This window comes from Vitis vinifera, chromosome 4 (assembly GCF_030704535.1).
Source record: "Vitis vinifera cultivar Pinot Noir 40024 chromosome 4, ASM3070453v1".
In the NCBI taxonomy this organism is placed as follows: Eukaryota; Viridiplantae; Streptophyta; class Magnoliopsida; order Vitales; family Vitaceae; genus Vitis; species Vitis vinifera.
In genome coordinates, this window is record NC_081808.1 from 24,629,676 (window position 1) to 24,641,705 (window position 12,030).

A 12,030-nucleotide genomic window follows, 5' to 3' on the forward strand; every position below is an offset into this window, starting at 1 on the left:
TCCACAAGGCTCCTAGGCCTTCCAAAGAGCAGAATGTTTTCAAACACTAGTACTAGTATTTTTGGGCCAAAAGCAGGGTCCTTTAGCATACTAAATATGCTATTTTAAACTTCAAATGTTGCAGTCTAGCCTAACAAAAAAATAACAAAGCAAAAAAAAAAAAGCAGCTATAATTTGAACAAAATTAATATTTTGTTTAGATATACTTGGGGACAAAATTAATACGTGCTCCAATCCATATAGAGAAAGCTGAAAATAAATAAATAAATAAATAAAAATAATTGACTAGTCTTATATCACAATAAATTGACCAGTTCATAAAATTGGTAATCCTGGCTAGTGCCAACAAAAATAATTATTGTAGTCCAGATAGAGAACCCTATGGCCAAAAAAGCAATTAGTCTAATTTACAATTTGAAGATCCCAATAAAATTAATAAATTCAAAATTTGTTGAATTCCACAGCATCGATTTAGATGGAACGATGAACAGTATTAAAAAAAATTTAACAATTTACTTGTCACTTGAATATCTGCCTGTTTTTCCATTGTCCATGCTGTGGCTTTCCAAAATTCCAGAGCTTTAATCATAGTAGACAACAATTACTCTCCAGAAAATCTGCTTGTGCTTTCAACATCTCTAGCACCCATACCTTTGATAACAACTCAATCTTGAAGGCCCTGCAAAATCCAACATGCCCTTCTCTGATGGTATAATATTGGAAAGATCGATGCTCGCAAGAGAAGCAACACTGCCCATCAACCATGAACAAATATGTCAACTTCTTATCAGATTAGAACATCTAGAACTATAGAAGCTGAGAGCTGAGAACTTCAAGCTATATGAACTCTCATGAACTTATTCTTGAATAACTGAATGGCGTGGACAGAGATTAAAGAACATTTGAGGCAAAAATGAGACTTAGGTACTTGTAGTTCCACTTGCAACTTCAACATGCATCCTCGTTTTGCAAGCATGGCTGAATTAAGGTCAACAAAAATTCCGAAGACCTGAATGTAAAAACAAGGAATTACTCTGAGAAGTGATTCACAGGTCATGCTGTCCAGCCATATGAGCCTTTTTAATCTGTTTTTGTACTGTCAGGCAGTATCCCCATTTTCCTATTAAGATTCCTCAGCAGGTGGTATCTATGGGTGGTGCTAAGGATGGGGAGATTCCTCTTGCCATTCGTCCGAATATATTATAGAATGGGGAAGGGTATATAGGTTTGTATATGCATATATGTATAATACACAACAACAACAACCACCAAGTACTTGAGGGAGGCCCATTGGTTTACCAGAATCATTTGATAAAATATAAGAAAAGAAGGTAATATTTTCTTAACAAGAAACTTGATACCTGCCATGAAGTATATGCTGACTTCTCAAAGGAAATGGCTGGCCACTAAAAGTTGTGGCTTCTCCTTCTCTTCTTCAACTTGGATTGAGGCTTCAGCTTTAATTTCCTGAACCCTTTTATCCCAGATACCATCGATTAGTTTCCAAGTTTCATCACTGATGATTTGAGTCTGCATATAAAAATGGAAGAAACCAGCATCAGCTGTCATAATAAATTATAGTCAAATGGCAAAGACTAAGATGAGTACTTTTCTGCTTACCTCCATAGGACGGGGCGCACCAAAGGTAGAAAACCCCACATTTCCAGGTGCAAACGTAACCCTTCCAGGAAGTGTAATCCCATGGACTCCCCATCTTCCAGCATAAATTAAGGCACCATATTCATCAACCGGATTCACAGCAGGCTGAACAATGAGCAACATAGTAAAAGATTCATACTGTTCATATATACAGAATAAAGTATCAAATAGGCAATGGAAAGCCAAGTCCATTCCCAGACCCTAAAGATGTAATATTACTCAGAGAAAATTGAAACTGAAATTTTAACTATCAGAAGTCATAAACAATAATTCCACAAATACATGGTCAGTGTAAACTCCTTTTATTGCAGTTAAATATTTATGAACAAAGAAAAAAGAAAAGCAAAAGATGATGTCGACCTTAAAGGCAAAATAGGCCAGAGTGACATCTTGTTACAAATCAAGACAATTTCAAGTTTTTCCCAAGCCATAGACCAAGAATGTAAACAATAACAATTAAGCTTTTCAACCTCATGGTACAGATTTTAGGGTCTTCAAGACTCAATAATTGTGTCTCTTCAATTTGAAATAAAGAACAAAGAGAACAACAAACAAAGAGTATCCATCTTTGAAAACAGGCCTTATGAAATGATAAATTAACACCTCATATCACCAATCAGTGAGAGGATCTTCAACTGACTCAAAAAAGCTTAAAACCCCAAAGTGAGAATATAAAAAGCCAAAGATTATCAATGAAAGGATGATCACAAGTATTTTTCCTAGAGCTGCCTGCATTTGTTAGGATTCCAATGTACTTGAAATTATTATTATTTAACAGAAACCCAATAAATCTTTTCTATCAATTCAGGACTTGTAATTATTAGAATACAGCAGAATTATAAAAGAAGGAAATTTGAACAGTCAACACCCCACCAAAAAAAAAATTCCTATGGTGAGGAAAGAACATAACAGGCAAATTTGAAGGGATGGAACTCTTTGTGAGCAATGGCATTCCTTGTACATTGACAGCTGAGACAAGAGGGTGGCCTCCTATCTGACGTTCATTGATAGTAAAGGCTCTCATAACTCTTAGGCCATAGGTTACTTGAGGTTTTTTCCTTTTGTCCTTCTCTTAGCCTTTTCTTTGGCATAACTTCGGCACTCCCTGGGTATTTGTTTACCCCCCCCTTTGCCATGCTCTTTTAACAACTTTACTTGCAAAAAAAATATTATAATAGCCACCACATCAAACAAATAGAATCTCATTTAAAAACTGGTTGCATATACAACATCCCAATCCATTGCACCTTCTACCCCACAAGAAAGGCCATACAATTTTTTAGCTAAGAAATAAAAAACAAAAAATATGATCAATATATGATGCCATTCAAACAAATCGTAACAGGATGATCAATGCTTTTTCTTAAGTTCAAGAACTACCTGAGGTATTCTAGGAGCCCTTGTATATATCTCCCAAATTTCATCAGCTTTCATCTCTCCCTTCTCAAGTAGAATATCTAAGCACCATGAAAGCATGTAGAAAATCAGTACAACCTATTTAGTAGTTATAACACACTTTATTGGTGAGACTAAAGGCTCATTTGTGAGTGAATTTTAAAAGGACCTTTTTTCTCTGATCAGAAACAAAAAATATATTTATTGTAGATAAAAAGCACATGTGAAGGATGAAGAGTCCTTCCCACAAGTACAAAAGCCTGATCAGAAAGTGATTGAACACCTTCACTATACAAAGAAGCCTACACAAAAAGGTTAAGTCCACATAAGAATATACATGGATGTCATCTCCTTAAACCCTGACTAAGCTCCTCTCTTTGTTGCCCAATCCCCTCTCTTTGTTGCCCAATCCCTTCTGTAATCTCTTTTGTAAAAGCACTTTTAGCCTGTAGTGATTCTGCCAGTGACTCATCTATTGGAAATACTTACATAAAGAATTTGTTAGTGTTTTCATATGAACCAACAAAGTGTTTTTAATAATGGAACATATATAAAAAAAAAAGTGACTTTTAGAAGAAGCACCTACCAAATGTTAGTCACCGTAAATAACTTTCTAGATTTTTAATACCGAATTTTAAAACTTAATCAAACACATAATTTTTGTAAGGACAGTGCTTCCAAAAATTAGGAACCACTTCTAACCCCCCAAGAACCACTCCCGAACAGACTTTAAATTACTATGACTCAATCTTCACTCTTGTATGCTTATGATAACTACTCTGAACCCACAACCAGGCAATCTCATGCTTCAGTTGGCTTGATTAGTAAAAAGCAAAATAAATCACATCAATAGATTAATATGACCTGTGATTGTCTCCACAGCTGACTGATATTCCCTAAGCACAGATGAACATTTCTCCACAGCAAAGCGCACGTATTCATCTCTAAGTGCTTCAAGCTTAGCTGCAAGCTGCAGCATACAATCATCTGATGAGATCTTTAAATCTACATAAAAAATTTAAAACTTTGATAATTGAAACTTTGGCTATCAGATCTGACACTCACATTTGGCACAAGATCACCTTGATTTCTGTAATAAGCTTTTCCAAATGCTGTCATTCCCGTCTGCAGAATCAAAAATTCTGCGAGCCTTGACGTTTCTGATGTAGCCTTTGCAGAGATCCAACACAAGTTGTCAACCCCAAACATCTCCTCCTCAATTACTCTGGCTACAGAGTGAAACTATCAGCTATGAGATTGCAATTAATGCTTCAATAGTTGCATATACATGACACAGATGCCTCACAAAGTAAATAGAAGGGGGGAAAAAAGGCCAAGACTTCAGGCCGATTTTAACTATTTGTCAAATGAGTGTTGCTTTTATTCCCACGGTAAACATCATCCAGTTGCTTAGGAGATGCCTTCTTTTCTAGAGCCAGTCCTATCAGTTAAAATTGCAGAAATTGCACACTTACTGTGAAGTGGCGATCCACATCTACTCTCTTTTGGCTTAACTTGGGAAGCAAATTTTAAAAGTTTTGCCCAACAACCAAATTCTCCCAAATTTAAAGATTCCAAAAAAAAAAAAAAGGAAAAGAAACTAACTAAAAACATAAAAATAATAAAAACAAAAAATAACAACCATATTCCCCCAAATTTAAACATTCCAAAAAAAAAAACTAAGTAATAATAATAATAATCAAATTGTGCAAAACAAGAAGCCTACTATCGGTAAAAAAATTAATAATTAAAACAATAACAAAACACAATCAGGATACAATTGTTAGGCTAAAATGTTAAAAGGAATCCCCATAAAATGCTTGTTTGGTTGCAAATGTCAATTTTTTTTAAAACTATAAAATGAGAAATTATCAGATGGGCTATAATGTAAATAATATAGAGTGCCAGAGGCAAAATACACCTTTGTACAAGGAGTCTCCAAAGTATCTGGAAATACATGGTTATACCCAAGGATGAAAATATCAGTAATCACGGATATATCGGTACTTCGATTTTACGGATATATCAGAGATATATCGGTAGATATTCTGGAAAAAAATATCGGTAGGCTTAAAATTGTTAAAAACTCATGGAAATGTAAGGAAAACCTCATAATAATATAATTAGAAGTATAATGGACATTTTAAAGTTGTTTTATTGAAAATTTTGATATATATATGATATAATTTGCAATATTAGATGTAATTATATCATGTCGATCAATAAGAAATGTTAATTTTGTAATTGTTCTCATTATAAAGTCACATAAAATACTTCATTTCATTAAATATCAATAATTTGTACACATTAAATTCATTAAATAAACATATTTCATATTCAAAATATACTAGTTCATGTTAATTAAATTAATTAAATAATTTAGCATGTTAATTAAATTAATTAAATAATTTAGCTAAGTTGACTAGTTTAATTTAATTCTAAATGTGAAAATAAATCACAAATAATCATCTAAAATAAACATATCAATTTATAATTAAATAATCAAATTAACCTAAGTTAATTCAATAAAAATATAAAAATTAATTACAATTGAATGTAAAAATAGCATTAAATCATCCATATTGCAAACATACTAATTAATTGAAAATACATGAATTAATTACAATTGCAAACAAAATTAATTACAATTTAAAACAAATATACCTTAAAATGATTGAATAATTGAGCAACCTTAATAAAAATTGGAGTAATGAGAGAGCAAATGAAGAATGAAAGCAAAAATGGATGAAATAGATGAAATTTGGGCTATTTATAGAAGAAATTTGGGCCAAAATAGCCGTTGGAACATTAATTTACCGTGGAAAATCAATTTTGGCCATTGGATAAAAAACTAGGAGTAATTTGGCCGTTGGATCACCATATTACCATTGGAATCACATCTAGGCCGTCAGATCAACATAGGCGTGATCTGGGCCATCAAATCATGTTGCATGAAGGAGGGGAAATATTGCCAAAAAATTGGCGATTTATCTCCGATATATCATCGATATTTTGCCACCAGAGGCGATTTTTTCAAAAAATCTCCAATATATCTCCCTGAGCCGATATATCGCCAATATTTGCGGATATATCTCCCCTCCGATTTTTCTCTACGAAATATCGTGTCGACCCCTCCCGATACACAATATATCGGCGATATACCGCCAATATATCCCAACATTTTCCTCCTTGGTTATACCAATGGCTAGATATGCTTGTAGCAACTGTTTTAGTAAATCCTAAGAAAAGTACCCCACAACTCAAACCGGGGCCACTTGTACAGGAACCAGAACTCAAAGATAATGATAAAAATAAAAGAATAAACTACAAGGGGAATTCTAAAAGAAAGAATTTTCATTACTTACGAGCACAGGCACGCACTATAGAGTTCAAATAATCTGCTTTCCTTGAGAAGACCCTTCCAGAAGTTTCTGCATAGCGCATATTTGGCTGGCTATGTATGGAATTTATATTTGTCTGCAGAAGACATCAACAAAGTTTGGATTCATACATTCTTAAACGTTAAAAGAACATAAAACACCAAATGAGAAGAAATGGCACAGAATATATTATTCCATCAACCTCAATGAAAGGGCGGTAGGGATCTGGAAAGTAGCATGCAAGAACAGCCACAGCTGCCTCTCTATATGCCAATCTCAGTTTCAATTCCTCTGGAATTTCAGTACTGTCCTCTTGACCTGTTTCAAATGTTCCCTTTTGCTGCAATATCATACAGTAAGCAAAGTGAGGTGATGCAATGCACTAGGTTAAACCAAAAAAATAATTAATGGCCAACTCTACACATGTGAAATGGGGAAAAAGCCTGAATTCCTTTTTTTTTTTTAAATAAAAAATGATGCTCATGATTTATTAACTAAAAAAGAATGAGAAATCTTCCACACACACACACACATATGTACACAAGTAGACTAGATAGAAAACAGAGCTTCACACAGAATCCTATCCAAGCTTCTCAATCCAACAGCATTGGTAATCAATGGTCCACAAACCTCAAATGGGCATCAAAACTTCAATGAAGTCAAAACGAGTTATAATCTCTCTCTTGGTCAGCCTATTAGCTTCCTAATTTGTCGATCTAAACTTCCAAGGGAACAAATATCCAATAATACCATAGAGATTCATAATCTTCCACACCCAGTGGTTTCATCTCCATGGCCCTCCTGCCTGTTTGACAACCAGAGAAGAACTGTAGTTGAATCTCCTCACACCAAACAATTAGGGATGGCTACGATGAACACCAGCAACTGAGACCAACACCGTGAAACTGAAACTACTATCAGAAAACTCCATTATTGCTGGCAATGAGTGCTCTTCAAAAATCTGCACTCTAATTCTCACTTCCATTGAACCTTTCAATTTCAGAGTGTGATGATCAATTTCAAGAACCTTTCCCCACTTTTGACCCAACTCCAAACGCCAGCTCAGTCCACAGATGAAACAGAATACCCTGTTTTTTGACCTAGCCATTTCTGAAAGGACCAAACCAAGCTTCATTTACTCTGGGTTACCATCTTTAATCTAAATACATGGCCATCGCTCGACTTTATCTTCCCAATTTTCCAAGAAAAATAGCTTCATCCATTGTTTCCACAAACATCACCCCTTTCAAAGGCATAAACAGAGTTATGTAGCATACCCCTTTAACCCCAACAGCTAAGCATTAGCCCTGCCACTGACAACCAATCACCTTTGTGGGTCACAATGACAGATCTGGCCCATCGACCCATTGAAACTACCACACTGCATCGCCGATCTTCCTCACCCGCCATTCTTGCACAGGGATGGGAACAACTATTCCGCATGTCCACAGAACTCCTTGGCTGCCTACCAACAAATGGAAACTCCCAAGCCACCTTTGCCCCTGAGACAATAAAAAAGAAGGATAAAACTGCTTCACAGTTCATCCAACCACTGCACTTAGGCCCATCTGGAATAACCAAAAACATGAATCTCTGGTTTATCGTGACCTTAGAAAGTCTGACATATCGCTCATTGCAACTGCAATTAACCTCCAACAGATGGGTTTTGCATTTTCCTCCGAACTTCCTATTGAAAGCCATTTTCCTATCCAGCTCACAAGCTTTTACAAGGTGCTCAATAAGCCAAACAACCTCCTTTTTATCCAAACCTAGCTGTATCGAAACTTCTTGACAACGCTCAATAATGGAAAGCCAGTTGCCACCACCCCTATCTTCAAATCACACCTCATCGCCATTCTAACACCATTGCTTGTGGTTTCTTCCTACATCACAAATTTTTACATACATATATCGTGTTCTTAAAAAGAACAGCTTCAAGATGTGTATTATTGCTTGTTCTATTATTTCTTAAGAGTTTTTTTTTCTACCATTTCTATGAGTTTTGATCAATTTCCATTCCACTGAAAAAATTTTCCAAAATTTCTATATGATATTTTTTATATTTCCGTAAAATCCAACCATCAATATTCCACAAATTTGCCAACATATTCATCCATGCATGCAATGATTATTTGATCTAGAAAATAGTAATTTTATTCCTATTTCAATTTCTTGTGCATCTAATGGTCTTCTACCATATCATTAGGAGGTAAGACGGGTGGTAATAGTAATATTTCATATTCAAATTTTTATGATTTGGGTCAAACATTCTAAAAATACAACCAGATTTTCTATTTGAAATCAAGGGAGGTATTCTAAATGTTATTGCATTATAGGATCCTTGATCCAAAATTCACTTCAATATGATATCTATTTTTATACAAAAGTTTTTTTTTTTTATAAGCAAATGATATATAAGAGCGGCCAATAGCCTCAAGGCATACAGGAAGTATACAAAGCTACCAACCCTCAAAACAAAAAACAAAACGAACCTAACCCTAATTGGAGGCTAACCACTCCAAGAAACCTATTAGGGAATTCGACTCCATTTCAATGTACACTTTAGCCCAACCCCAAATAATGTAAACAAGTGACGTTTTTAATTTCTGATAAGTCAACACCCCCCCTTTAAAAGCTAGCCTATTTCTCTCCTTCCATATAGTCCAAAAAATGAATAACGGGATGGCCTTCCACACTTCTTTTCTTTTCCTCCCCACAAAAGAGCCTTTCCAACTACTAAGGACCTCCTTTACAGAATTTGGAAAGACCCACTGTACACCACACAACGCAAGAATGATGTTCCATAACCCTTTTGCCACTGTACAATGAATTAATATATGGTTGATCGTTTCCTCTTCACACCCACACAAAAAACACCGATTAGGTAAATGTCACCCTCTTCTTTGCAGCCTATCCAAAGTGAGGACTTTCCCCCAAGTAGCTTCCCAAGCAAAAAAGGCAATTTTGGTTGGGACTTTGCCCACCCAAACATTGCTATGAGGGAAATCCAGCCCTTGAGAATTTGCCAACACCTTATACGCATACTTGACTTTAAACAGCCCGTCCTCACCCTTCTTCCAGCAAACCGAATCGTCTTCCACAGTAACACTGTAATCCCTCAACACAGCTAGAATATTGCCCACCAAGCCCACCTCCCAATCATTCAAGTCCCTTAACAACCCTAAGATCCACCCTCCTTGACCCGTATTCTGATCCCAGCATTCCTCCACTGTGACATTCCTATGGGCAGCCATGGAGAAAAGGTTCGGAAAGCCTTGGGACAGCACATTGTTCCCACACCAAAGGTCAGTCCAAAACCTTATTCTGTTACCTTTTCCCACCTTAAACCCCATATTTTCCCAGCACCAAGTGGATTCCTTCAAGATCTCCTTCCATACTCCAACACCGAACGCCCCATTTGCCTTCCTTGTCCTCCACCCAAACTCCTCTTTCCCATACTTAGCCTCAAGCACTTTTTTCCAAAACTCCTCCTTAGCACACGCGAATCTCCAAATCCATTTGCCTAGGAGAGCTTTGTTTAAAAGAGTAATTTTCCGTAGCCCCAATCCTCCCTTCTCTTTATACAAAAGTTAAGACTGATAAGATGAAAAAAAGTGAAATTCAAAGTGAAATACAAAATTTGGGTAAGCGACTTATAGGACCAAGAGAGGAATATTATCTATCAAATCTTTCTACACTTCGTTAACCCAGGGAAGAACATAACCTTTCTCCACTAGGATAGTGTGAAGCCCTTAGGTTCCAATGAAGGTAAGGTTCTTTTCTTGAGAAGTTGTCTGTGGAAGGATTCTAACATTTGATCAACTTGGAAGGATGAGAAGGATTTTGCCGAATAATGCCACATGTGTAAATGGGAAGAAAAGTCAATTAATCATATGCTCCTTTACTGCTTGAAAGATTAAAATTCCATGATAGGCAAGAGAAAATATTTTGCATTGGCATGGTTCTTTTGTACTGAAGTAAGTGGAAGAAAGCTTGTAGGACTACTCTTTTATGTCTATTCTGGACGTTTTGGATGAAAAGAAATGGGAGGCCATTTGAAAATACAAAATAATCAGATCAAGCAATTTTTTTTTATAAGTAAATACTATAAATATTAGAAAAGAAAATTATACACCATGATACATTGGCTGTATGCAATAGGTATCAAAAGGCATTGCTAGAAAGAGAGAACACAAAAAAACACTACTCCCTCTATCAATTGAATCCCACTCAATCTACAAAATCAATTAGAGTCATTGAGCCTTCTTCTATGAACACACTAACCCATGACACAAGATTGTTAAGGAAATTATGTTTTAGCACTTGAACTAGTTGTTCTTACTTTCAAACACTCTTTAATTCATTTCCTTCCAAATTGTCATAAAATGCATAGGGGAGCCCGGGAGGAGTTCTCTAAACCTTCTTATATTTTCTCCCCACAAAAGAGTCATGTCAACTTAAGAGTCTCCATCAATGCAGAAGAAAGGACCCATGCAATGCCGAACAAAGAGAATAGAACCTACCATAGGGCCCTTACTTCGATGCAATGAAGGAGGATGTGATATATTAATTCCTCTTCGTATTTGAAAAGGATGCATCTATTTGCCAATGACCGCCCTCTATTCTGAAACTGATCTACAGTCAACACATTGGCCAACTAGTTTTCCATGCAAAAAAACTCATTTTTTATGGGACCCATGAATTCCAAAATATAGCATCCAACAAATGAATTGCATAGTAAAAAGATTTGATGGAGAAAAACTCATTCCTAAACTCCATCCATACCACTTTATCCTTCTCTTCCCACTTCACCGACCTCCCTTGTAGCCTCGAGAAAAAATATTTTTACATCATCAAGCTCCCAATCATTTAGGTGTCTACCAAACAATGATTCTAATGCCACACCCCCCCCCCCCCCCCCCCTTCTTTTCCTAGATCATCCTAAATATCCTCCGCTCAAACCTCTTTTAACGAAGCTAAGGCATAGAAGGAACGAAAAGTTGTATATAAGGGTTCGTCCCTGCACTATCTATCCTTCCAAGATTTCATCCTTCTCCCATCTCCTACCTCAAAGGATATTCTACCACCAACTATGACCCAACACTTCCTAATGTTTATCCAAACTGCTACCCCATACCTTTCTCTCCTTTACAAGAACACCAACGGCCTCCCCTCCATACTCAATCTTAATGACCTTTTTCCAATGGGCTTCTCCTTCCAACATGAATCTCTAACACCATTTCCCCAAGAGACCCCTATTAAGTGAAAGAAGGCTTACAATTCCCCAGCCCCTTTCTTTTCTCCCTACGCACAATTGGTAATGTCACTAAATGCATCTTTTTCTATAAACCCCTCCTCCCCAAAGGAAAAGCCTCACTTTAACCTTTTTGGGCATTGCTAAATAGGGACGTGAAATAAATAGATAAATTGGACAAAGTACTTTGAATTTGAGTCAACCTCCCTCTTTTCAAAATGTTTGTCTTTTCCACAACAAAAGTCTTTTGCAAAATCTTTCTTCCACACTGTTCCAAACTAACTGTACTCTAAATGTAGCCCCTAAGGAAAGCCCTAAATAAGTGATTGGAAAATACCCAAT

The 12,030-nt window shown here is 36.1% G+C and overlaps 1 protein-coding gene across 3 annotated transcripts in view; it reads right to left on the reverse strand.

The window, feature by feature from the left end:
• Positions 1-272: 272 nt before the first annotated feature.
• Positions 273-12,030, reverse strand: part of LOC100259256 (probable inactive ATP-dependent zinc metalloprotease FTSHI 4, chloroplastic) — a 32,835-nt gene continuing 21,077 nt past the window's right edge. Inside the window, exons 10-18 of one of the 3 annotated variants that reach the window (XR_785709.3) lie at positions 6,637-6,774; positions 6,420-6,531; positions 4,120-4,283; positions 3,919-4,024; positions 3,040-3,116; positions 1,621-1,764; positions 1,362-1,530; positions 929-1,009; positions 273-750 (exon numbers count right to left, since the gene is read on the reverse strand). Coding sequence is in view for 2 of the 3 variants with exons in the window: in XM_002274694.4 (XP_002274730.1) it covers positions 1,387-1,530; positions 1,621-1,764; positions 3,040-3,116; positions 3,919-4,024; positions 4,120-4,283; positions 6,420-6,531; positions 6,637-6,774 (885 nt within the window). In the remaining variant the exon portion in view is untranslated. Of the gene's footprint in view, positions 1,010-1,361; positions 1,531-1,620; positions 1,765-3,039; positions 3,117-3,918; positions 4,025-4,119; positions 4,284-6,419; positions 6,532-6,636; positions 6,775-12,030 lie in introns of all 3 variants that reach the window. The other 2 variants (XM_002274694.4, XM_010651079.3) reach the window with 2 other exon arrangements.